General features: G+C 44.3%; 1 protein-coding gene across 3 annotated transcripts in view; it reads left to right on the top strand.

Moving 5' to 3' along the window:
- The window catches only part of RNF216 (ring finger protein 216), a 125,413-nt gene that overhangs the window by 85,072 nt on the left and 12,346 nt on the right, over positions 1-27,995 (top strand). For all 3 annotated transcript variants that reach the window (XM_004705550.3, XM_004705549.3, XM_045285765.1), the window contains exons 14-15: positions 10,332-10,429; positions 25,252-25,474. In XM_004705550.3, coding sequence (XP_004705607.1) covers positions 10,332-10,429; positions 25,252-25,474 — 321 coding nt within the window. The remainder of the gene's footprint in view (positions 1-10,331; positions 10,430-25,251; positions 25,475-27,995) is intronic.

The following is a 27,995-nucleotide window of genomic DNA, read 5'->3' as shown; positions in this document are numbered from 1 at the left end:
TGTACGTGTATATGACCAAAACTAAACCAACGCCGCATAGAATGTGCTTTCTTTTCTATCTCAACAGAAGAGAAAAATACCACTTGGCATAATATACAATTTGAACTTCTCAGTTGTGATTCATAGTTGAAAAGCTGGTGCCTCACTAGGACTGAGCATCTACTGTCAAGTGAGGGCTGCCAGCCTCTGCCTATCGCCCCCTGTGAGACAAGGCTCAAGCCTGGGGGGGGGGGGGTGTTACGAGCCCTCCCAACAAAGGTGCCAGCAAATAAGAGGGGTTATCTCATCCAAACCAATTCTTCTGTTTATTTTGTTCACGAGTCAAAGCCCTTACTGCTGAGCCTCTAAGGACCTTGTTCCCATACATGTATGATGGTCTTTTGGCTCTTAGTTTCCCGCTCCAACCCACCCCCACCCACTGCCCCCACCACCTGCTGCCTCAGGGCCTTTGCACTTGCTAGTCCCCTTCCCTGGGAACCCTAACTTCTCCCCCTCCCCACTCCCCAAATCACAGGGCTCACTCCCTTACCTTTCTGGAGTGAGCCCTTACCCCCTTTTTACCCACTCACTCACAACCTCGCTTCCCTTTCTGCACTTTTATCCGTAGGTCAGACTGTGTATTTACATACTTTGTATTGTGTCTTCTCCCCAACTTAATGTCCTTAAAGATGGCAGTGTTGTGCGTGTACTGCAAGAGCTCGCACCCAACTTTCCTGCTTGGATACTCATGGTAGCCCTGGTGTTGTTACTGACCCCATTGCAGCAATCCTGCTAATCCTGCTCAGTGGCCTTTTCCAGGGACACCACCATCATGCTTAACAGAGTGCTTACTCCAAGGAATGTGGCGTTCGTGTCCGTGGTCATTGTAGTTTGGGTAAAAGTGAGATTTGACTAGTTCACAATATAGTTGCAGCTCACTTCATTTTGGAAACCCTGGTCTCCCAGGGTAGTCATGTGACTAGTAGGTAGGTACTGCCTTCCCTGGGCTGAGATTTCCCCAGCAGCATCTTCTCTGCCCCTGGGGCGGGGGCAGCATCAGTCCAGAAACCAGGTTAGATGGCTATCATTCCAATTTGGCATCTAATCCTGAATGAGAGAGGGGTGCGGCTGCTTTCTAATCTTCAGGAGAAAAAGAGATGCTCTTTTCTAGAATCCACTCCTGTGCCTAAAAACAGCAAGGGCATACGAAGTGCACACCCCTCCCAAGTCCCTGTGTGCATGCCTGACTGGCAAAAATACGAAGACTATGGAATCTTCCCCAAAAAAGTCCTTCTCCTCAGCACTAAGGAGTGGCACAGACAGGTGAGCACTTGGCCACCAGCCTTAAGTGTGATGGTTAAGCCCATGCCTCAGCAAGCCTAGGGCTCTGCTACTTGAAAAGGCCCCTGTGTGGAAACCCCCTGGAGCAAAGTTCTGCTCTGTACTCTGAGGGGTACCTGACTCCTTGGAGTGAATGAGAGGGCCTGGCCCACTAGGTGGCCAGACCTCCAGCTGGCTCAGGCCCAGCTCTACAGCTGCACTTAGAAATAGAACAGACTTTCCACTTTGAAAGAAAGGTAAGGACATCTGCCAAGAGAACTTGAGCGATGAGATATAATCAGATCATTCCAAGGCATCATTAAAAGAATGAGTGTGAAGACTGTGCTTGTCCTTTGGGAAATGACCCAGGCAGACAGAATTGTCTTCATGGAGTAAGGAGGAGAATTGGGGGATAGGAGGTGTATCCTGGTTGGGAGAGGATGGTGAGAAGGATTAAACTGGAGTACAAAGGTTGTAAGCCCAACTCCTTTGAAAAAGGGGCTCTTGGGGATGTTGTTCCCATCATGACAGACAGGCAAGGCAGTTTCCTCATATGCTGACACTTTAGGAGAAAATTAATAAGACTGCTGTGGTTGACATACGGGAGCCATCTGCAAGAACTTGGTCATTAACTCCTTGGTAACCAACCACTCTTGACTGAAGGAGGTGGGATGGAGTTAGCCAAGAAAAGCTTACAGCTAGGAAATTAGCTTGAAAGTCTTCGCTTCATAAAGTCATCATTACAGTGTGCATTGTTATTAAAGGATAAAGGCCTGAGGGAGGAGAGCCTGTTGTTATGGGAAAGAGGTTAGTGTACTAAGATTCTTCCTCTTCCTCCTCATATAAAATGCAGTAGTCCCAGGAGGATATTGGGAGCAGGGGGCTTGTAAGAGAGGACTGTACTTGGTCACAGCAGGCACAGCCTCTGTAGCTCTTACTACATTGAGCCTCTAATCAGATACCACCCCTCACTTGCCAGTGTGTTGCACTGTAATGCTAGAAGCTATGCCACCAAAATATCTCGTACGAGCAAGGTCACCTGTGGTAGGCAAGTTTCTATAGAGTTTACAGTCTAAGATAGGGTTGGAAGACAGATGTGGCACTCCTCTGCTAAAAATATGAACCAGTAAATTTTTTATATATATATATATATATGAATCAGTAAGTACTATCATGTTAAACAGAAAGGATTGAAGTTGCACCTTGGGACCGTAATCATTGTCCACAGAAGTAACAGTGAAGACATCAAACAATATATTACATGGGGAAAATTTGCGGCAAAAGATCTCTTGCAAGTATTAAAACAGTAAAGATGTGACTTTGAGAACTAAGGTGCACTTACCCCATGCCATTATCCTTTCAATTACCTGTGCATGCGAAAGATAGGCAGTGAATAATTAAAATCAAAGAATTACGTGCTGATTCGGACATGTTATCAGGAGGGTCCAGTCACCAGAAGAAAGCCATCATGCTTGGTGAACTAGGGAGCAGCACAAAGAGGAAGGAAGACCTTTCAAATGGATTGACATAGTGACTGCAAACAGAGCTAAGCTTGTGAAGCTGGGAAAGGCCCGCCAGTGTTCTATTGTATATGAGGCTCCTCTGAGTCAGAAGTGACTCAACAACACCTAATAGCAATAACAACTGGTCAGCTAGCTGAGACCCCCACCCCACCCCCCTGCCGCAACATGGCCAAGTAGAAGTCCCTTGAGGTCAAGATTCTGCTGGCTGATTCCTTGTACACACACCCTTGCATAGGTCAGACAGGTCCTCAGAAGACATCCTTAGAAGAGATGAGTGTGAGCTGTTGTCCCATCTAGAATGATCACCAAGGAATCTTTGTCTTTGCTACAAGGAGAGCCTTCCTAATCAGTGATGTGTGAACCCAGGGCTCCGAGGCCCAGGGAGTGCCACTGAGCCACTGAGAATGGAAATAAGTCTTGATCTGAACATGAAGTACTCACCAGAGGAGATGCAGGTGAAGAGAGGACCCAGCAACAGGCTGGCAATGCCATGCAGCCAATGCCAGCAGCTGCTTTGATTAATTGCCATCCCTTCTGTCACTCCGTGCCCCTTACCTTCTCATTCATCTGTTTGTCATCTGAGCACATCCCCAAGTCTGGGTGTCCCCACTGAGCAAACAGCAACTTGGTTTTGTTCTCTGATAATCCCCGCTTGCTGAGGACAGAGCCTAGTCATGCTGGACTCTCAGGACTTTCCAGTGGAGGGCAAGTGAGCATGTGCCAATGCTTCATGTCCCAGAACTCTGCCCCAGAGCAGTGTGGGACAAGTAGTGGTCTAAACAGTATAATCCAGGCAGACAAAAGGAATTTTATAAATTGAAGCTTTTTGGCAACCCTGCACCAGGTAAGTCACCCTTTTTCCATCAGGACATACTCGCTTTGTGTCTCTTGTGTCGTTTGAATTATGCTCTTGCACATGAGGTAGATAAAGTATTTCATACACATCACTTTTACATGCACTAGGAAGCTATACATTTCATAGACTGGCCTTACTAAGGCAGACTGGAATGAACCTCCAGTATCTCTGAGCCTGCCTGTAATTCAGAGTTCTGGCCACTTAGAGGAGCTGAGTGAATGGCGGGTATTTACAATGAAGGGCCTGAGAGTGAATTAATTAAGCTGAGGGAGTGGATAGGTCGTTGGTTGTTTGGTTCTGATGTGGAAAGCTGGAGCTGAGCCCATCTTTGTTTATTTGGGTGCAAGAAATCTAAAATTACACTTCCTTTTGTTAAAACTCCAGCCAACTTGCAACTGGCCGAAGGTGGCAGGAACAGTGACTTTCTCAAGGGGCTGTGGTGGGAGATGGCTGATTAGCAGGTTCCTCTCTGGGCCCCCTTAGGAAATGGAGTCTTCAGGTTGGGTCCAGCTTCATCCTGCCTCTCCATGGACATTCCCATCGCTCCAGGAAGCACGTGGCTAAGTCCATCAGCCCAGCTGCAGCTGGGGGTCCTGCTCCCTGATGCCTAGCTGAGCCCAGCCCAGCCCAGCCCTTCATCTGAGCTACCTCAAACAAGCTAGCCATTGTAACCTCAGGGCTTGTCTCATCGCCACATGCCCTTGGTTTTCCCACCCAACAATGGCCTCTTCTTGCCAGCAAGCCCATGCTGACCTGCAGTGAGAAGAAATGGAAAGAGCAGCAGGGTTTGCCCAGCCAGCCAACTGACCTCGAAGCTCTGTGACCTTGAGTGGGTGATGGTGCCTTCCTGTAATTCCTTGTCTATATTTTTTTTAATGGAATTGATAGCCCGACACCCTGGTATAGGCGTGCTGGAGATGACACAGGCCCATGTGCAGCCAAGAACAACACAATTCCAAGGGGAAAGTCGTTTCAGGAGCCACAGCCATCTGTTTTAAAGTTCGCTTTCTTCAGCCAGGCAGGGCAGGCAGATTTTCCCTGTCACAAGTCACCCTGCCTCTGCTGAGCCCTGATTGGTAAGGAAATTAGGTTGAGGCCTCCATTGTGGGGAGCTCTAAGGGTTTGATCCCTAAAACTTACTGGCTTGGCTTAGTTGAAAGTGGGGGTTGCTGCAAGGCCCTGCCCCTTGCCACTCATCCTTTCTCCAGCAACAGCCAGATCTCTGGAAAATGGGATCAGATCATTACACTTACAACACCTGCCCCTCCAAGCCTCCTGCTGGCTTCAACTACACTGAGGAGTAAACCTCAACTCCAGCCAACAGAATCCTGAGGGCATAGTGGGTTACATCTTGAGGCTTAGCAGTTTGAACCCACCATCCACAGAGGAAGAAAGGATTCTTTCTTCCTGTGAAGACTTACACTCTCAGAAATCCACAGGGGCAGTTCTACTTTATAGGGTCCTAGAGGGTCACTATGAGTCAGAATGGACGTGGTGGTGAATTTAGTTCTGCTGATGCCTCAGTCGATCCTCAGATTCTTATTGTCTCTTCCCCCTTGGGCTCCACCTGCAATCTTCTTGGAGTAAAGCCTGCACATGTGCTCTGCTCTCTGCCAGTGACAGCCTGTCCCCCAGGCCTGCCAACTCTTTCTAGAAGCACTAGGGCCCAGTCTCACAATCAGATCCTCACAGGTCCTGGTCCTCTGTCTGCTTTCCATCTCCTGGGAACACACATTACCACACTGTGCTCTTCCTATAAAATGCCCCTTCAAACAAAAAAAAAATGCGCCTTCATGGCAACAACTATATTAGGTTAATGTCTGTGTTCAGCATTGAATACCGGCTCCAAGAAGGCAGTGACTGTCACGTATTTATCGCTGCATCCCCAGCATCTCATATAGTGCTTGACAGACAATAGAACCTCAGTAGTAATGGGACAACAAATGAGTGAGCAAGTCCACAAATCAGCCAGTTTATAATTAACACATAATCTATGGCCATACCAACCTGAACACACCCCATCTCATCTAAAATTAACACATACTCATTCTCCCCTCCGCCTCCTACCCTCCTCCTAATTCACTTCTGAGCTGGTGTTTCCACCAACCATTGCCAGAAACCTAGAAACCACTCCAGGCCCCTCTCACCCCTTCCAGCTATTTCTACCCAAGAAACATCTCATTTCCTTCCCTGCCTGCTGCCTTGTTATTGCTTTCCTTCATAGTCGATTCCTGTAGCCTTCTGGTGGCTTGCCTTGTCAGGAAGATTGTGTAGAACAGAAACCTTCACTTACACACACACACACACACACACCCCATAGATGCAGTACTACACTCCAACATAAGTTATAAAACACACAGAAATCTAAAACATGCAAATGAGTGAGCTGTAATATACTTTCAAATAATGGATGTTGACAATAGTAGAGCGTACTGTGTTCTTTACAGTGTTGATGTATTGACTGGGTTTAGTTGCGATGTGGCTGGCTGTCATAGGTGAGAAAGTACCACACAACAGCTGGAGCTCCAGGTGGGAAAGGTGCTTGGTTGAGAGGCATCCTTGAATGTTCCTATTTAGGATCTCTGTTGGCTATACCATCCGACAAGAGAGGTGTGCCCCCTATCCCTGTAGAAGGGCTGGGGTTTACAGCCTCCCTGTTGGCTGGGTCTTGAGTTGTCCAAGCAGAAAGCTGGCGTCTTGGAGGTTCTAATTGATAGCCTTGTGCCTTGTGTTGAAGCCAGTACCTTCTTACCCTTTGAGAGTGAGTTTAGAGTTTCAAATGGAGAACCTGCTCAAAAATCCATTCGCTGTGTTCTGCTTCTGAGACAAGACTGGAAAGGCTGAGCCGCAGCAGTGTGAACAACTAGACTGGTCAGGCCCTATTAGCTTTTTGAGGAAACTATATGAACAAACTGAATTTAACCTCTGCTTTCCCCATGAAACATAACATGTTGGCATCAGAAAGGGGTAAGACAGGAGACTGGCAAGCTGGGTATTTCCTTTCCAAGGCAAAAGAAAGCCCTGAGTGGGTCCTCACACCCTGATGCCCTTTGAGGACACCCTAAAGCTTCACCAGAAGTCTCCATGTGCCCCAGGGAATGCTGATGGAGCGCTCCAGGTGGGCCCACGCTATGCAGCTCCTTCCTGCTCCAAAAGGAAGGTGCTATAGACATTGGATGATGATGAATCCAGCTGCTTCCTTCTGACCGGATATGTGCACAGGGGGTGGCAGGAGATACAGGCTGTGCCCTGCGCTTTCCATCAAGCTGGTCCTGCTGACTTCCTCAGAACCTCACCTGGAAAATGGCAATTGTCTTCATGTTGAGTCAACACTAAGAGCATTTCTTCTCCCTAAATATCATTTTGCCATATGTTGGGTTAGAATAGCGCCTACCTGTTCTTCAGAGGAGAGTTGTTTAAAAGAGGGGGCGCATCTCCAAGATAGGACCCGGGAACTCCAGTGTGACTGCTCAGCTGGATGTGCTTGCCTTTTTCAATTGTCAGTTTTAGGGTCTAGCTGCATAGTCTAGTCTGTCGTAGAGACATTCAGGTTTCCTCTGAGGCCCCTGGGCCCTTCCTTAAGGATAATCATAGCTGAAAAGCCACCTTGACACTAGCAGAGGCTTCCTAATAGCCCTGCGCAGCCTGATGCCAGCCTGGCCAGGCCTCACCCTGTAAACGGCTTTCTTTGTGAAGAACCAGACACCCACCACCGCTGCTTCTGGCGATCCTTCAGGCCAGAGAGAGCTGCTCCTCAAGGCTTCCAAGACTAAGGCTTCACTGGAGCACACAGCCTTGTATGTCTCCTGCAGAGCAGCTAGTGGCTTTGAACCACCAATCCTGCAGTTAGTTAGCAGCCCAGTTCCTTACCTTCTCTGGCTGCAGGGCTCATTTTGTGGAGAAGGTTCCATGAATTAATAATATGGATTTGCTGTGAATGCTGCAGAGCACTAGATAAATGCCACGCTTTGTTTCCAGCTCCTCTTCCTGAGGGCGGCTAAGGTATTGTTGGGCCGGTGTGTAGTATAATGTTGGGGGGGCAGCCCTCCACTGCGAATCATGGGTTCAGTATGCACAATTGTATGGTTGAGATGTAGAAGTATTAAAGTCATCGAGAGCATGAGCAATAGAAGAGATATTACAATAATGCAGTAAGACATTACATGGTAGCATTGCTCACCTCAGCCCCGCTTGGTGGTCCACGTGGAGAGAGGGGGAAGGGAAGGAGGACTGGAAACGAAACAAGGGAGAGGAGAGTGAGGGGGCGAGAGAGGACAGAGGGATCTCTTGCTAACCCAGGCCTATATACTTTTTGAGGGCGTACAAGCCCACTAATTGACATACGTCACAGAAAGGGGTTGCACTATATAGGTTATACAGCAATGAGAGGGGATGGTCTAGGGACATAGACTCAATAGGAAGAGGAGGGATTAGGGGTATGTATGTGACCAGATGAGCAGATCTTGGAATCAGGATGGCAGCTTAACTTTGACCTGTTCTCTGGATCTCCATAGGAACCATTATCAGTAGGGTGTAAACCCCACCTACAGAAACCAAATAGATGACTGCAACTCTGTCCATTGTCTTTAACTGCAGGGAGCAGGGCCCTCTGCAGTCTGGCAACTGATCGCCCTCAGGGGGGGAAATGCCTGCAAGCATCTGACCTCCCCCCACATGGGTGGGACACATCTACTCGCCAGCTGTTGTTTGTGCTCCACTTTTCCCAGAATAATAGGGCATGAGATAATTTAAACATTGGTTTTCAGGTTTTCATCGGCGCCATGTTTTGGGGGGGTGAGAACACTGCTGACTAGTCGGTGTCTCTGCTTATTGCAGGCTTGGCAGAGTCCACCGAGAACATCCATTTCCAGACTCGGCTCACCTCTACTCCACCCAGTGACAAAACTCTTTTGCAGCATCTATCCCACCAAATGGTGGTTTCATTTTCATTTTAAAATTTTACTTGTTAATTGAATAGCGCATATGTATAGTGAAAATGCATACAGTGAAAAGTCTATCATGTTTGCCTTGTAATTACCCAGGGTCAATCAGAATTACCAGTTTGGTGTCTTTTCAGATATATGTTATATGTGGATCACACACTGTTCTCTGCTGAGTCTCAGTCCTCTTAGCAGTGTGTATTAGGGAAATTTCAAGAGCAGATTCTTAAAGGTTGTCCTAGGCTTTGGAACCGCTGTAGAACAGTCTTTCTGCGCTTAAGCTTGTTGTCTTACATCATCTCAAGTGTGAGATTGCAGTGATGAGAAGGATATCTCTGGGCATGATTTTCTAGTCCCACCCATCCAGAATGCTAGACATTTGTTTGTACCTGACTCCCTGCCTGGCAGCTGCCCCACCTCTGAGTGGACACCACCAAACCAAGTCATAATCTGAACACCTGCCCTCCTTTCCCATTGCTCCCACCCCCCTCGATGTCACCCTTTTATTGGGTAGCACAAAGCAAGAACCTGGTATTCGTCCTGGATACTTCCCTCCCACTCACTCCATAGCTGACCCACCTCTAAGCTGTCAGTTTTACCTCCTAAATGTCTCTCAAGCTAGTCAACTTGACATGCTCACTCATCTCCCAGGTCCAAGCCCCTGGTCCCTCGCAGAGGTCTGTGATAGTCTCTAACCGCCTTCAACATGCTCTTTCCTCCCACTTGGCTATTTTCCACAGAGAACTTTAAATTTTCAAATTACAAAGCTGATCTTGTCACTTCCATAATTTAAACCCATCACTCTTAGGTTGAAGGTCAGATTAATGACTACACCATCCCCAGCCCCTCCCAGCTCTCAATGACTTGTCTTTCAGCTCCCAAATCATCCCTTCTCCTCAGACTAGACCTTTTCATGCATCATTGCCCTTACTGGCATTTTCATTTTGCTAGGCTGGAGCTCCATGAGGCCAGGAAAGAAAGGGGTTTTGTTCCCCACTGTGTCCTAATGCCTGGTTTGTACCTGGCATGCAGTAGGCCCTCTGTAAATGTTTGGTTCTGAAGTGAGATGTTTGTAGCACACTTATTTTATAAATGAAAATGTTTTAGAACTTATGCAGTATCTTAAAATAAAGGTGGTGATTTTTTTCAACTGTGTTCACAATTAAACTGACCTATGGAGAGTGCCATACCTGTGTGAGTAGCAGGTGACTGAGGGAATGCTGCCCCTTAGGGCCCGTGATCCCAGTGTAGACCCTTCTGCAGGCTACATCAACAAAAGTGTCTGCCTTCCATCAGGCCCAATACCAGGTGGAGAAACCAGAGGTCCATATAAGATCCAGACTCTCATTTCAAGCAACTCACAGAATGCTACTTGTTAAAGACTAAGGCCACTTAAGTTTGTCTCCTGTGGAATTTTCGGTAACCCTGGCATTTTAGAAAACCTTGTATGAATTGGGAGATGGGTGCAAAACACTTTCCTTTCATCAGGGCAGGGAACACCCTCCACCCTGACCCCTGTGCTTCCCTGTCATGTTCCCCCAGCCCCCACCCCTTTTTTCTTGAGCACTGTCCTTCAAAACCTACCTCCCTGCTATAAGGGAGGGGGAGGATGTCCAACTGAATGCAAGCCAAAGGGAGCTCATTTTCTGTCCCCTTTTGTTGAACAGAAACCACCTTGGTGTTCACTCACCAGGATCTGTCTTTTGTCCCCAGGAAACCTGCAGGAAGTGTCAAGGACTCTGGAAAGAACACAATGGCCTCACCTGTGAAGAGCTGGCTGAGAAAGATGACATCAAGTACCGGACCTCTATGTGAGTGACACCTAAAATGGGAGCTTCTTTCAGGTCCCTCAGCCCGTGTCAGCCCTTTCTTTATGGGGGTGGGGGTGGGGGTGGGGAACAGCGAGTATGTATTGTCAGAAAGAAACTCTCAAGTTATCCCATCTAGAGTGATCTTGGGCAGGTGACCTAGTCCTGTTTCTTTATTGAACGTAGTCCTCATGGAGCTATGTGGAACGTCAAATATAATGTCTGTAAAATGCCTCGCATGGAGGAATTCAGTAAGTGTTGGTCCCCTTCCCCTTAGTGTCTAAATAAGTAAGAACCACATTTTAATTAGCTTAGGATAAGATACTAAAATAACCTGAGCTGTCCAGCTTCCAGAATAGGATTGGAGGGGTGGGGTGAGGGATGGAGTCAATATGTTTGAGTTAAAATAAAAGTTAAGAAAACCCCAAGATGTAGTGCATTTAGTACTATGGAAGTCTGTTTGTCAACCATAAAGTAGCCCAGCCTTGTCAGGCTTGTGGGGTCAGATCTGCCACCCGGGACCCAGGTTCCTTCTTGTTTGCCTCATTGTTCCCCAAGAAGTGTCTTCATCCACATGATAATGATTCTTCAGGCCACTTTTAGGCTACAGCTCCTAGGAAAGGAGAAAAAGAGAGACAAGCTACCAAGGCAGGCAGCAGTTCTTTAGTTGTAAATGACACAGAAGTTAAAGCTATTACTTCTGCTTGTATCCCATGGGCTACACTTAGTTACCTGGTCTTACCTAACTCTAAGGCAGGCACCAAATGTAGACACTAGTGTCCAAAATCCAAAAATGCTTACTAGGTGTTGGCCTGCTTCTTAGTGGTCGGGGTACAGGATGCAGCGATATGTACTTGAGTTTGCTGGAGATGTCCTGATACACGCCCTTAGCCCCCAAAACTTCACTTAAAAAACACATCCCTGCGTCTTCAGGGGTTTATCTCCCACTCTCTTGCATGAACCTGCTTTCTTCATGCGACTACTGTGTTGTCCTGCTGCATGCCAGATGATTGAGGCTTTTGCAAACTGCTTCTAGTATTCTCTGCTTATTAGACAAAGAATAAAAGCATTTTTCCAGATCAATAGGCACAAAGCAGTTGCCTGGGGCTATGTTTATCTGCTCTGGTAAAAAATGACATCTGGAGCAGCAGCTGCAATTGGCTTCACCACCTGATTACATTCAAGATAATGCACCATTCTTCTCCAAGACCACTTTTCCTATGTGGGCCAAACACAGAGACAAAGGGCCATGTGTTGGGAATTGGCACCTCTGCATCTTAGAAGTCTAATGGAAGCACCTATCTTGAAGCTTCCCACAGGAGTGATTTTCTGCAGAGAGCAGTCTTCCATGGGCTTCAGCTTGCCTTGCTCCCCACAACCAAGCCTTTACTCAGTGGATCGGTGACCCAAGGAGTCTCCTACCCCTTGCTGAGTATTAAAATAAGAAAGGACAGGGTAAACTTAAGAAATTATAAGCAGTTTGTTGTTGCTGCATCGTGAAATGCAGCCTAATATCAACAATTATCAACATTCTGCCGTACTTCCATGATACTTTTTTTTAAACATCATTTTATTGGTGCCTCTTCTAACAATCCATCAATTGTATCAAGCATATTTGTGCATATGTTGCCATCATTATTTTCTAAACATTTACCTCCATGATCCTATTTTTTAGCTTGCTTTTAAATTGCTCATGTATTTTAAAGCCAGTGTAATCCCTGCCAGCATGTCGTGTCATCCCTAAATAGTTCTGTGTACGTGTGGTGGTGGTGATGGTGGTCATGTTCTTGCATAGAACTTGCCATTATTGTTAACAAAACTGACAGCTTGTCTTTGGTAACACCTCATATTCAGTCCTCCTTCAAATTTCCCCAATTGTCGGCCTCAAAACGGCTTTCAGTATGTACTGCAGTGTGTTCAGGTCGCGACCTAAGCAAAACCCACTGGTTATTTCCACTAAGTTGTTATGGACTCCTCAGGTTCATTTCTTCTAGAATAGTCCCTTCCACAACACACTTTTGTCTTGCCAACATACTTTTTTTTTAATTATGCCAATAACTGTGGGAAAAACAAGGACAATTGACCTGTAGTCTCTTATTTCTGGTGTTGGCTCCTTGGTGTTATTTAACTTGTTCTTCTGTCCCCTCTATCTCCCATTAGTTTGAATTTAGGTCTAAAAGCTTGATAAGGTTCATGTTCAACTTTTTTGACAAGAGTATTTTTCATACGTAGTCTAATTACAGTGAACCCTCGTTTATCGCAGTTAATCGGTTCTAGACCCTACCGTGATAAATGAAATTCCACGAAGTAGGATTCTTTATTTGTAAATCAAATATTTTCGTAGTTAGAGCATAGAGGACATGAAAAAACACCCTTTAGTCACCATTACACTCGCATTACCCAATTTATTAAACGAAAAAGGGAAAATGCAGTAAAACATTTTGGATGTTACAATTATCATTTATAATTTATTATATTATGAAGTACAACGGATGGAGCGAACGGAAGACTCATTCAAGTCGAAATGGCGTGCAACCTCCACGATTTTCTTGCCATCTTTGATCATATCCAAAAGTTTTACCTTTTCCTGGATGGTGAGCATCTTCCTCTGGCACTTATTTTTATTGTCAGAAGGCTTAGAAGAAGCAGCTCGTTTAGGAGCCATCGTAGGGCTTAGATGAAATTTCTTTAAAATCGCAAACAATTACAGTACACTGTACAAAAGCAAAAATGCATCTGATACATAGCTCCGATATGTAGCTATGCAGACAGAAGCGTGTACAGTATGAGCCAATCAGTGGCAGTAATGACAGAGCATGCGCTGTTACGCAAAAACCGCGATAGAGTGAAGCCGCGGAAGTCGAAGCGCGAAGTGGCGAGGGTTCACTGTATACCACATAGAGAGAAACATAGTATTTGTCCCTCTGTTGAATTCTTCTAAACTATTTAATGGCATGACCAAAGTGCCATTATTTGATAGCCACGTGATAAATTGCTTTAAGGAAAGTGAGGCTGTGGTTAAGTCTAAACCACTCTGTTATGAGACCCAAAGTAGAGCTATGATGTGAGTGGAGAAGAAGGGGTGGTTTTAAGAAATAATTAAGAAAAAAAAGAAATACTTAAGAATTTAAGTAGCTAGCCCACCCCTGCTTCCCCCTTCCCCCAAGAAGAATGCACTTAAGAGGACAGCACTGAAGCTACAGCTCAGGGAGAGGGGCATGTCTGATCAGAGCACACGGGAGCAAACAAATAGGGAAGGAGAGTGGAGCACATCCTGGACCACCAAGCCCTGAGGACAATCTTCCTGCTCAGAGCAGCCAGTGCACAGAGGACCATAGGGCCAGCCCCACTACGAGACATGACATCCCTCACTGCTATGGGAACAACACTGGAGACACAATGTGAGAATTACACCCAATCTGACCACCACACCGGGGCAAAACACTAAGGGCGTGCAGCAGAGCAGCTAGGGGAGCAAAGCAATGAATTCCCTGGGGAATACCAAAAATAGACTGGGACCAGGGCGTGACACCCTATCAGACTCCACCAGAAAACACCCCTAAAGGTCAACAAACTGTATAAGCTTTTTTTTTTTGTCACTTGTTTTTTTCGTTGTTGTTGCTTTTTTGTTTTCTTTTGTTGTTTTGCTGTCTTGTTTTTTGTGCTTATTATTTGTCTCTGCATGTCTCTCTACATAAGATAGGATAAACAATCCAGAGGAGAAAATAATGAACGGATGGTTCTAGGGGAGAGGGGGAGACAGGGGAAAGGAAGGAGAGTGTCAACAAACCCGGGTACAAGGGAACAAAAAGTGATCTAAAATTGATGGTGAGGAAAGGGTAGGATGCCTGGTGAGGCTTGAACAAGAGCAATGTAGCCAGAGGAAATACTGAAATCCAAATGAAGGCTGAACATGATAGTGGGACAAAGTAAAAGGAAATAGGTGGGGGCAGAAAGGTGGAATTGATCACAATGATCTATATATACCCCCCTCCCAGGGAGACAGACAACAGAAAGATGGATGAAGGGAGACAGTGGTTGGTGTAAGACATGAAAAAGAAATGTATAAATTATCAAGGGTTCGGGAACCGATTACAAGGAACTATATGTGACCTCCTTCCTGGGGGACGGACAACAGAAAAGTGAGTGAAGGGAGACGTCAGACAGGGCAAGATATGACAAAATACCAATTTATAAATTATCAAGGGCTCATGAGGGAGAGGGGGGGCAGGGAGGGAGGGGAAAAATGAGGACCTAATGCCAGGGGCTTAAGTGAAGAGGAAATGTTTTGAGAATAATGAGGGCAATGAATGTACAAATGCGCTTTACATAATTGATGTATGTATGGATTGTGATAAGAGTTTTATGAGCCCCTAATAAAATGATTAAAAACAAAAAAAATTATCAAGGATTCATGGGGGTGGGCAGGAAATGAGCTGATACCTAGGACTCAAGTAGGAAGAAAATGTGTTTGACACGATGGATGTATGGATTGTGATAAGAGCTATAGGAGCTCCCCAATAAAATGATTTTTTTCCCATCATTTTATTGGGGGCTTGTACAATTCTTATCACAATCCATACATCAATTGATTCAGGCATGTTTGTACATATGTTGCCTTCATTCTTTTCTAGACGTTTTTCTATTGAGCCTTTTGTATCAGGCTCCTCTTTTTTTGTTTTCCCTCTCCCTCCCTCACCCCCTTAGATTGTACATTGTTATTTTCATCTCTCACATTGATTGCTGTCTCCCCCGTGTTTTCTGTTCTTCCACCTGTAGAGGGGTGTATGATTATGTGTCGATCATTGCGATTGGTTCCCCCTTTCTCCCTTCCTCTTCCCCTACCCTTCTGGTATCACCATTCCCACTCCTGTTCCCTGGATTCTGTGTGTCATGAGCTCCCATCTCTTTGTCTATACCTGTGTATGTGTTCCCGTCTAGTCGGAATTGAGAAGCAGCACCGGGGTCATGGTAGTGGGGGTGAGGAAGTCTCAAGGAACCAGAGGAATATAGTGTGTTTCATTGATGCTTTACTGTACCCCGGTGACTCAAAAAAGAAGTGAAATAGGACTTGGTAGCTGACTGGATATAAGTGATGAGACTGGAAGGAGTCAGAAAAAACTTGGGTTTCTAGTTTGGTTGAGTGAACTACACAAATAAGCAAAGAAATTAAGAGGGGAGAGATGCAGTGGAAGACGGTGAAGGCTTCCCCTGCAGCCATATTGAGTCAATCACATGTCTGTCCCTGGCTCCCCCCATTGGGTCTTTCTCATGGTTGGAAACGCATCCCAAGTGTTTTCCTGAAAAGCATTTAAATGGCATTGGAACAACTATATTTACACATGCGAAGGAATAAAGTTGGACCCTTAACACACCCCATATATAAAAATTAACGCAAAATGGATCAGAGACTGGGAGAAATACAGCCAGAATTCTCCTTAGAGGCAAAGATAACGAGACTTCATCTCATGTACTTAAGACATTATCAGGAGAGAGCAGTTGCTGGAGACGGACATGCTTGGCAAAGTGGGACAGCAAAAAAAAGGAAGGCCTTCAAGATGGATTGGCACAGTGGCTGCAACAATGGGCTCACACGGGACAGCAGTTGTGGGGATGGCACAGGTTTGGCCAGTGCTTCATTCTATTGTACATGGGGTCGCTATGAATTGGAACTGGACTGGAGGTACCTAACAACAACAACAAAGCCATAAAACTATTAGGGGGGAAAAAGATAAATCCTCATGATCTAGATTTTAGTAATGGGTTTTTAGCTGCAACACCAGTTAAAACATAACCAAAAAATATTGGAGTACATCAAAATTAAAAATTTCAAGCTGCAAATGATACCAACAAGAAATGTAAAAGACAACCCAACATAAGGAGAGAAAATATTTGCCAGTCATATATCTAATTTAGAACTTATATGTTGAAAAAAAGAACTTATATGTAGAATATATAAAGAATTCTTATAACTCAATAATAAAAGATAAATCGTCCAATGTTAAAATTAGTATATCTATAGACATTTCTGGAAAATACATAACTGGCCATGAAAACATGCCCAATATTATTAGCCACTAGAGAAACACAAAACCACGTGGACATTCCACTTTATGCCCACTTGGATAGTGGAGGGGTTTTTTCGTTTTAAGGAAAATAATAAGTGGTGGGAAGGATATAGAGAAATTGGAGCCCCCTCATAAATTGCTGGTGGGAATGTAAAATGGTGGGAAAGTTTGGCAGTTCCTCAAACATATCTCAGCAATTTTTCTCCTAAAGATAAAACCCAGAAGAATTGAAAACAGATGTTCAAACATAAACTGGAACACAAATGTTCACAGCAGCATTATTCAAAATAGGCAAAAGGCGAAAATCACCCAAATGTCTATCAACTGATGAATGGTAAACAAAATGTGATGTCTCGGTACAAAGAAGTGTTCTCTAACCATAAAATGACTTCTGATCCATGTGACCTCATGGACAACCCTTGGAAACAAGGTGCAGAGTAAAAGAAGCCAGGCCGAAAAGGCTTCTTGTGTGAACATGGTTCGATTTAGATCAATGGTTCTCAACCTGTGGATCACACGTAACACCTTTGGGGGTTAAGCGACCCTTTCACAGGGGTCGCCCGATTCATAACAGTAGCAAAATTACAGTTACAAAGTAGCAATGAAAATAATTTTAAGGTGGGGGGGCGATCTCCACAATATGAGGCACTGTATTAAAGGGTTGCGACATTAGGAAGGTTGAGAACCACTGATTTAGATGAAGTGTTCCCTGTAGGCAAATCCATAGAAATAAGAGGAGGAATGGAAAATGATCAGTGGGAACAAGATAGATCAGACACCTTTGTAAAAGAATGTGACTGAATCAGAATGGCAAACATCATGTGTATCAAGAGCTGATAAGCAGATGCCACAGGAACCACAACCCGCACCTGGAAGAGTTCCGAGCATGGTGGGGTTGTGATGAGAACAAGCAGTCATGAAACCGGGCTTCTGGTTGGATGTGCAGAGGAAGGCAGTGGGCCTTCCTGTTTGTATGCTACACCGCAGACATAGCTGCAGCGCAGGCTTTCCTTCCTGCCCTGTCCCAAAGAGCACTTCCTGTGGAGGCCTTCCACAGCCATGACTCTCTTGGGCCATTTGTTTCCTGCAAGTGTGCAGTCCAGTCCCCTAATTACCATTCCCGCTCCTCCCCCTCCCCCAAAGAACTGCCTCTGACTTCTCCCAGATCACATTTGGCACTTTTATGTTAACAGCCACCCCAGATTACAAACAAGTGCTGGTTCTAACTCTTGAAATTCAATTTGTATGTGCTTTGGAACAGTGACTAGGGTTCATTTCATGTCTGTCAGTCAGATGCTTGTCTTGGCATATAGTATATGAGGTAGCTTCAAAATTTTATGGAAAAATATAATTAAAATATGAAATTTTTTTTGTAAGTTAAAACTTTGTTTTAATCATTTTATTGGGGGCTCGTACAATTTTTATCACAATCCGTACATCCATCTATTGTGTCAAGCACATTTGTACATTTGTTGCCATCATCATTCTCAAAACATTTGTTTTCTACTTGAGCCCTTGGTATCAGCTCCTCATTTTCCCCCTCTCTCCCCACCCCCCTCCCTTATGAGCCCTTGATAATTTATAAATTATTGTTTTGTCATATCTTACACTGCCTGACGTCTCCCTTCACCCTCTTTTCTATTGTCCATCCCCCAGAGAGAAGGTTATATGTAGATCCTTATAATCGGTTCCCCCTTTCTACCCCACCTTCCCTCCACCCTCTAGGTATCGCCACTCTTACCACTGGTCTCTGAAGGAGTCATCTGTCCTGGATTCCCTGTGTTTCCAGTTCCTATCTGTACCAATGTACATCCTCTGGTCTAACCAGATTTGTAAGGTAGAATTGGGGTCATGGTGGCCGTGGGGGAGGAAGCATTTAAGAACTAGAGGAAAGTTGTATGTTTCATCATTGCTACCCTGTACCCTGACTGGCTCGTCTCCTCCCCATGACCATTCAGTAAGGGGGTGTCTAGTTGCCTACAGATGGGCTTTGGGTCTCCACTCTGCACTCACCCTCATTTACAATATGATTTTTTGTTGTTTGATACGTGATACGTGATTCCTTCAATACCTCGTGGTCACACAGGCTGGTGTGCTTCTTCCATGTGGGCTTTGTTTTTTCTGAGCTAGATAGATGGCCACTTATTTATCTTCAAGCCTTTCAGACCCAGATGATATATCTTTTGAAGCCGGGCACCATCAGATTTCTTCACCACATTTGCTTATGCACACATTTGTCTTCGGTAATCATATCAAGAAGGTGGGCACACACTGATATGATTTTTTCTTCTTTTAGGATGGTGGGGAAATAGATCTACGTGCATATGTTTATTGGTTTAGTATTAAGGCAGCAGATGGATATTGGACCTCCACTGAAGTACTTACTCAATGCAAGAACACTTTGTTCTATTAAATTGGCATTCCATGATGTACACCTTCCCTACATGATAGCTGAAGGCAAATGTGTGCATAAGCAAATGTGGTGAAGAAAGCTGATGGTGCCCGGCTATCAAAAGATATAGCGTCTGGGGTCTTAAAGGCTTGCAGGTAAACAAGCAGCCATCTAGCTCAGAAGCAGCAAAGCCCACATGGAAGAAGCACACCACACACCAGCCTTTGTGACCACGAGGTGTAGAAGGGACCAGGTACCAGACATCAAAGAACAAGCTAAAATTTTTTATTAGATTTTTTTTAATACTTATATTGGGGGCTCTTACATCTCTTATTACAATCCATACATTCCTCCAATGTGTCAAGTATATTTACACGTATGCCCCCACATCATTTTTTCTTTTTTTAAAAAATCAGTTTATTGGGGGCTCATGCAACTCTTAACACAATCCATGTATACATCCATTGTATGTCAAGCACATTTGTACATTTGTTGCCCTCATCATTCTCAAAACATTTGCTTTCTACTTAAGCCCTTGGTATCAGCTCCTCATTTTTCCCTTCCCTCCCTACTCCCCCCTCCTCATGAACCCTTGATACCTTATAAATTATTATTATCTTGTCATGTGCCATCATCATTTTCAAAGTATTCTCTTCCTACTTGGGCCCCTGATATCAACTCCCCATTTCTTCCTGCTCGCCCTCCCTCACAAACCCTTGATAAGTTACAGATTACTTTTCCCATATCTTATATCATCCTCCATTGCCCCTCACCCACCTTTCTGTTATTCGTCCCCCTGGGAGGGAGTTCTAGATTGATCCTTGTGATCGATTCCCCCTTTCTCTCCCCACCCTCCCCTAATCCTCCTGATATCTCTATTCTCCTTGTTGGCCCTGACGGGTTTATCTAGCCTGGATTCCCTGTGTTGCAGTCTCTTATCTGCAGCAGGGTGCATGCTCTGGTCTAATCCGTTTTGTAAGGTAGAATTGAGGTCATAATAGTGGGGTGAAGGAAGCACCAAAGAACTAGAGGAAAGTTGTGTGTTTCATCAGTGCTATACTGTACCTTGACTGGTTCATCTCTCCCCTGTGACCCCTCTGTGGGGGGATAATGGAATTTTTTTTTAATGAACTTTTAGAAACCCTTTTATACAGTGTACCTTCCTATGTATTAAAAAAAAAAAAAGTTAACACTTCCCAGTTATACTAAAACAACTTTAATAACATAAGCATACGAGAATATTAATAATCATGTTTTGATGTGTGTCACAATGTGACACTAGTTGGCTATATGAGCCATTGTTTGTACCTCCGAGTTTTAATAGAATAGGTTTTACAGGAATTAATTGGAAACTAGAGTCAGACAACAGAACCCACAGACTGCTTATACTGGATCGAGAGGTCACTGAATGCTAACGGCAATCCCTTTTGGTATGGGTCTGTTGAGATTAGGTGTAGGGTCTTCATGGTCCCACCTAGTACTGTGGGTTTGAGTGCAAAGGCCTTCTCCTCTGTCCCCTTGAAGAATACCTACTCTCCCTTGCCCCCCCCCCTTCCACCTATGACTATTTCTCGTGAGTGACAGCCAGTTGATTAGAACAAAGCAGGCAAAAGACACCTTGCTTTCTGAGCCTTCTGGAAAGCACTGCTTAACCAGGACTCTTTCTAGCCACTTCTTTCTCACTGAAGCTCAAGGAGCCTGTCCAGGAAAGAAGTCGGCCCTTTCCAGGCCACAACAGTCTCAGCACTCTTAGAGAACATACTTGTGCCCAAGTAAAACTTGCATCGTGTTTTGGGCATCAACTTTCAAATTGGAAAGTTTGTCTTCAAAACTTTGAGTCATATCTTGAAGCATTGAAAAGTGTCTCCACAGTTGCTCAGTATTTTAAAATTGTGAATGTTTAGTATATTATTAAGTTGGCAGTAATAGATTTAGCTGTATTTAAACTCTTGTCTCCTTGATTATGTTTCCTACTCAGCAAAACTGAGAACTCATTTATTCTTCTGTAACTTGAACTAGTCTTTAGACTCTTTCACAGCCAGGGATCTGCCTTCTTTCATTTGGGGCCATTCACAAATGAGACTCATGTGAATAGCAGCCAATTTCTGAATACATTTTTACTATTTTTATACACATGAACTGGCTTCTAAGGAATATACTAGCATAGCCTTCTATCAATAATGTCAAACACTGGCTTGCCTCCAGACTCAGCTCACTGCTCACTGAAACAGAGTAGGGGGAAGAAAAGGTTGCATTTTCTTGCCCTCATGAGAGTCTGCAGATAAGAACTTTCCCCCAGACCATGACCCACTTCTGGACGGTTCCTAGCTGGTGGAATGAGAAGTGTTCAGAACCAATTCGACGAGATGAAGTTTTAGGGCTAGTTTCTTGCCTCACTCTTGTCAGGACCGTGCCAAGTGTGCAGCACCGTAGGCTTGGCCCCCCTCCATCTTCTGGGAGCTCAGCCCAGTGGAGGTCGGCAGACACAAACAATGAACAACAACAGTAGGTCGTGTGGTGTAGAGCCAGTATTTGGAGTTTGGACCCAGGCACCATTGGAGTGGCTAATTCAGCCATACCCACTCCTGACAAAGAGCCAGAACTTACCATCTTAGCTCTTTAGTCATTTCCCCTCCATATGTGTAAGAATGTTTTTGGAATCAAGCAGCCTCTGCAGGCTTCTCTCTCTGGCCAGGACTGAGTTGTAAGCGTGCCCATTTGTGGTGGCAGGGAGTCTGGGAATGTGAGAATCTGACATCATCAACTTCTGTCATGGGAGGTGAGCCCTGCCAGCCAGGAAGAAGACAGAGACTGGTTATTGGGCTGCCCCCAACCCTGTCTACACCACCTCCTTGCCAAGTATTCAAAACCTGGGGTGTTAAGGATTCAACTGTGCTCCCCGAAAATATATGTATTATTGAATCCCAACTTCCATGCATGTGATTATAATCCCATTTGGATTGGATTGTTTTTGTTAAGGAGCTCGGTGGTGCAGTGGGTTAGGCATTGGGCTGTTAGCCAAAAAGTCAGCAGTCGGAACCCACCAGCCACTCTTAAGGGAGAAAGATGCTTCTGAAAAGATGTATAGCCTTGGAAACCCAATGGTGCGATTCTACTCTGTCCTACAGGGTCGATCAATATGAAAGACATGGTGGCAAAAGGGTTTGCTTGGTTTTTGCTGCTTTTAGGGGGAGTGAGTTTTTGCCATCGTTTTTTATGCTAATGGAACATGGTTGTTGTAGGCTTTAGGTAGCTAGATGGAATTTGGCACTGAGACGTGGAGACACACACACACAAGTGGTACTCCACAGACAGCTAAAATGTGGAAGCTGTTTGGGAATTGGGTAATGGGTAGATGTTGGAAGAGCTTTAAGGCACTTACTTAGTAAAGTCTAGATTAGATTTCCTTGAAGAGACTGAGGAAACTTCTGACATCAACTGAGGAAATTATGCTGGAACTGAATATGGTCTCCTCCAGCTCCCAAAGCTGATTACTTTAAGACAGGGTACCTCTACCCTCCATTTTTCTTAACCCTATTCTGACACCAGCTATCCCTCCCTTGGCACTCTACTTCTGTGACTAAGTTCAATAATTCACTGCTGTGCCCACTACTGTTTGTGAACTCTATGTGGCAATTGCCGTGAATTATGGGCATTTTTAGGGAAGTTAACAGGTTACAATTCTGGTGAGAAATGTTGAGGATATGGTTCTGTCAGATAGTCTCTGCCATACCTACAGGCAAGCCTCTTTCTACTCCTTAGCCTCTCATCATGTCTTTTTTGCCCTGCTCAGGCAATGTTAAAAAGCTTTTTTAGGGCTGCCAATAAATATACAAAGGGCATGCCACTCTACTCTAAGGCTCAACCTGAAGGTATTCAGCCAGAAAACCCAGCTCCCCCAGTTAAGTGCCCTGATGCACCCCACCCCACCCCACAAGCCCAATCTCCTGTCCAAAAACACTCAGCTCTACTTGCTCTGTAGGCTAGGAAGTTCACTCTGTATCATGCACTGACTCCTGGCTCTTCTGCTGCCACTCCTCTCCTATCAAAACTGTCTCTTGGATTAAGGAAATTAACTGCTTTGGGACTTGGGGTCCAAAGTGCACACTCCACTCCTTGCTCCTCTTTGTGGTGGTACGAAGATCCTCCCTCCATTCCTCTACCAGCTGATTTTTGTACCCCAAAGGATAGCGATCACAATTAGCTCTGTTAACAATCACAGGTTAATCATATAGCCTAATCAGTATTTTCTCCCACATTCTTAACAGACCCATGAGGAAAGCAAAGGTCATTTGGTGGGAGTAACAAAGGCTGTGGCTAGAAGAGCCATGTTAAATAATGGAAAGCCTTAAACTGTTTGTAGAATTTTGAAGGTCAAAGACAATTCTAGTAAGGGCTAAGAGGAGAGTGAGAAAAGCTGTGGAGAAATTCTCCTTCATCCTAGAGAACACATACAGCACCAGCAATAGAAATGTTTCTAGAAATGCTCCTCTGGGAAGGTGGCTTTGTTATGTTTTGTTTCTGGTGAGGTTTTAAAGAGAAATACTGGAAGTGTAATTGGACAATGGAGGAAGGACAGTGCTATTTATACAATGACAAAGAATTTGAATAAGTTGTAAGTGTTTGGTGGAAGATAGACCCATAGCAAGCTGAGATTTCTAAACAAGATATTACTTAAAGAGGCCATATGATTGCTCCTTGCTGCTCACAGTAAATGTGAGAGGGACGAGATAGGCTTAAAATGAATTGTGCAAAAGTTTTTTAAAATAAGAAAATTTTATGGACATGTGTCATAGAATTTTCATCGTGGAAGTTGGCTACACAATCTTGTTATAGGATTAAGGCTGTGACTGATGGAATTAGCCAATTACAGCAACAGAAAACCCATCAGGTTAAAACCGAAGGGAAAAAGCAGAGAGTTTGGGGTTTTTTTCCTTAGAATTCTACAGGCAGGAACAGGCCAAAGAAGCTACGTTTGTTCTCTGAAAAAAGAAAAGGACCGTTCCTGGAGCAGTTTGGAGACCAACAAAGCCATTGGTAGGAGCAGAAAAGTAGGACCTCATCAGTTTCAAAGGGTGGGGCCACAGTCGCCTGAATCTTAAAGCATTGGACCATAGCCTCCGAGGTTCTGGAGAATGGGACTGCCCTAAGCTGAGGGAGCGTGTTTGTCCAATGGGCTTTGAAGGCAGAGCTGACAACCCAAGGCCAAGGGGGTTACACCCAAAATCCAGAGCATGTAACCAGCACTCAGAGTCTGGAAGGTTAGGCCATTGCTTAGATGGTCTCTTGAGAGCTAGTGAACATTGTTCTGATGGGTTTTGCACTTGCTTTGTGCCTTTTATCCCTTATTTCCTTCCAGATTCTCACATTTTTAACAGAAATGTTCCACATTGTGCCTGTTCACCATTGTACTTTGGAAGCAAAAGTTTATCATCTAGATTGCACAAGTTCACACCAGTGAAGGGCAATTTTGCTCCAGGGTGGAATATGTCTGGAGCTTTACCTGTATTTGATATAGATGGTTCAAAAGATAAGATTTCAGACTGGAAGTTGCCTTAAGACCTTTGGGGTGAGTGTGTTTTGCAGGTATCAGGATAAGAATTTTGAGGAGTCAAAGGGTAGAGTGATGGGTTGAACCCCACTTAACATAAAACATGTATTGCAAATCTTAACCTATAGTTGAATGAACCTATAGTTCATTCTCATTTGGAAATGGGTTGTCTTTGCCCTGTTAATGAGACAAGTGTAGTAGTCTCTTTTGATTTATAAAGAGATTAAACAAACAAGAGAAGCAGAGATGAGGGACAGGCCAAGCCATTTGATAAAGCTCAGAAAGATCAGGACCTTCCTCCAGAGCCAACAGAGAAAGAAAGCCTTCCCCTAGAGTTGGTGCCCTGAAATTGGACTTCTAGCCCCTAACTTGTGGGGGAAGTAGTTGGTAAGTCACCAATGTTATTTCACTATTGAAATAGCACTAAAAAACTGAGACAGGCATGTAGTGAAGGCTTTGGCTTCCTGACTCCCAGTTATCCAGCTCTGTGTATATCACATTCTGTAGGAAGACCCTTGTTTTTTTTCTTTCTTCTCTGCTGTAAGCCTATGGGGACTCTTAACAAATGAATCAGACATTTTCCAAGTGGGGAACCACAAGCAGTTGTGTCATTTCCCCAAGGCGTACAACTGATAAGCCTTGGGCCTGGTTCACCACTGCCAAAACATAGCTGCTTTTCACACTTGAATATCACCGTGGGGTAGGGGGTGCTGCACAGTTTTTAGATGGGGAAAGAAATGACCGTGCAATGCCCATAATAATATTTGTCTTTCCTGCCATCTACAGTCGTGGTTTTTTTGTGCTTTGTTTTCAGTGAAGAAAAAATGACTGCTGCCCGAATTCGGAAGTGCCACAAGTGTGGGACTGGCCTCATCAAATCTGAAGGCTGCAACCGCATGTCTTGCCGCTGCGGTGCGCAAATGTGCTACCTCTGCCGCGTGTCTATCAACGGCTATGACCACTTCTGCCAGCACCCACGCTCCCCGGGAGCCCCATGCCAGGAGTGTTCCCGATGCTCCCTCTGGACGGACCCCACTGTGAGTGCGGGATGGGGGGCAATAAGTGAGTGATGGAAAGGTGATGATGTCCATGTAACTGATTAGGAAATAATAAGAAAGCTACTTTTCAGAAAGCGGTATGCTCAAGTGGTATTTATTGAAGACAAGTTCTTTATCTTTCAGATAATAAGAATGTTCTGTGCCATGTGAAAGATTTCAAAGCATAGAAAAGTGGGGGGAATTTTGAATGTATTTGTATAAAGGCATAAATTCAACAGGGGCAGTTCTACCATGTCTCATAACGTTGCTTTGATTCAGAACCGACTCAGCAGTGGACTGAGCAGGTATATCCTTCAAAATTCTTAAGGAAAATCCTAGCACTCAGAAACCATGACTGGGTGAATTTTTTCTGAAATTTCAAGGCTGGTTAAATGTTTAAAATTCTGTTATATAGGGCTAAAGTAGAAAGATAATGTTTTGAAAATGATGATGGCAACATATGTACAGATGTGCTTAACACATGAATGGATGGATTGTTAGAAGAGCTGTAAAGAGCCCCCAATAAAGTGATTTTTTAAAAATTCCGATGTGAGGGCGATCTGCCTATGACATCTGTCACTCCGTTGATCGCCAGGGTTGATTTCAGGTGATCTTGCTGGCTAGGCGGATGTCCCCTTTCTCTCTCCCCTCTCCATGCGTGTTCCTCCCGAAGCTGCATGCTCATTTGAAAAGGACGACCTTCAGTCAAGGGTATACAAGTAGCTGCGCTCCCCTGTAGAACCTCCAAACAAGTCTCAAAAAAATTTCTATTATAGGTTATTTTTCCAGAGAGTAAAAAGGGCATTTCAATAAAACCAAATATCCAGGCATAATTTTGGCATTTAAAAAGTATTAGAAGGATGCTCCCTTAAAATAATTTTTTTTTTAATCACTTCTATGTAGTTACCTACTGCTATAGTCAATTTCGACTCTTAGGGATACTGGTAGGGTTTCCAAAGCTGTAAATCATTATGAGAGCAGACAGCCTCATCGTTCCCCAGCAGCGCAGCCAACCTTGCAAATAGCAGTCCGAAGTTTACCCAACAGTGTTGCCAGGACTCCCTCAGGATAGCTACTAGTATATGTTTAGTAATGAAAATATATGGGAACCTACCCAGTAAAGTCAGTGATGAGACTGGTTTGCTTTGGGAACTGCTAGTTAATGAAATTAACCTAAAAGACTAAGATAAAGAAGCAAAACCTCAGAGAAAGTAATGGCTGATGTTTACTGGGGACCTACTATGTGTCTGATAGTGCTTTATACATTTTTAGATGTAAAGAAGAAAGTCAAATTTACTATCTTAAGATTAAAAGAAAAGATAGACTAATTCACTGGAAAACTGTGGGAAGTAATGAGAGGATGGGAGGAAACAAAATACATGTACAGCGTGCCCATCACCCAGTGGCCACCAAGTTAGACTCTTAACTCATGGTGACCTCATGTGTGAAGGGAGACTCATGGGCTACAGAAGATTTTCATGGCTGGATTTTCAGAGGTCGATTACCAGGGCTTTCTTCCAAGGTACCTCTAGATGACTCAAACCTCTTGGTGAGCTGTAGAGCATTTAACCATTTGTGCTACCAAGAGACGAGACCCACAGTAACAATACACATCATAAAATAACCTAAAATGGAATTTTAACAAGAAATATCTAAACATGGGAAGAAAGCTATAAAACTTTATGCCACTGAAGGGCATAAAGAATCTTGAACATATGGGAAATTATGCTTTGATTTTAGGTAAACTATGATATTGGAAAAACAGCAGTTCTTAAAATTCAGGTGACCCTTAAATGAGGAGATGTTTAGAAGCACCAACCCCTGACATACCCGAAAGTCCACATAAAACTTTTTCCCCCCAACAAAACCACCACTACTAACCTACTGTTCACCCAGTCTTAACAGTAACATAAATAAGTCAATTCACATGTGTTTTGTATGTTATATGTATTAGGGAACCCTGGTGGTGCTGTGGGATAAGCATTGGACTGCTAACTGCAAGATCAGTGAGTCAAATCCACCTGATGCTTCAAGGGAGAAAGATGAGGCTGTTTGCTTCCATAAAGATTGACAGTCTCAGAAACCCTATAATTTGCTGTGAGCCAAAATCAGCTCGATGGCAGTGGGATTCATTATACACTGTACTCTCACAATAAAGTAAGTTGGAGAAAGTACACTTAAAGTACTGTATTTATCAGTAACATGAGTTTACATCATTTATATATATTGGGGGGGGGGGATATGCATGTGACTAGACTTGTTGCAGTTTTAATTCCCTAATCCAGGGTCAGCTATTTAATCTCTTGATTTAGAACCATCACAGTCAGTTCTAAATAGATCTGTAAGGATAAGTATGGTATATGAGAAGACATGTTATCAAATAGTAATGTATATTTTAAGGCCCCAGGGCGTGAATGTATTGTATGAACATAAACCTCATCGGTGTAATAGAGAATTAATTCCCCCGCTAACATGAAGCAAAAGAAAGGCTTTGAGGAAGTACTCCAATGCGCCTTTGACA

The sequence above is a fragment of the Echinops telfairi genome, unplaced genomic scaffold (assembly GCF_000313985.2).
Source record: "Echinops telfairi isolate 266 unplaced genomic scaffold, ASM31398v2 ScPeMD7_5;HRSCAF=22, whole genome shotgun sequence".
Classification (NCBI taxonomy): domain Eukaryota; kingdom Metazoa; phylum Chordata; class Mammalia; order Afrosoricida; family Tenrecidae; genus Echinops; species Echinops telfairi.
Note: the sequence above shows the minus strand (reverse complement) of the source record. Positions and strands in the feature narration are given on the sequence as shown.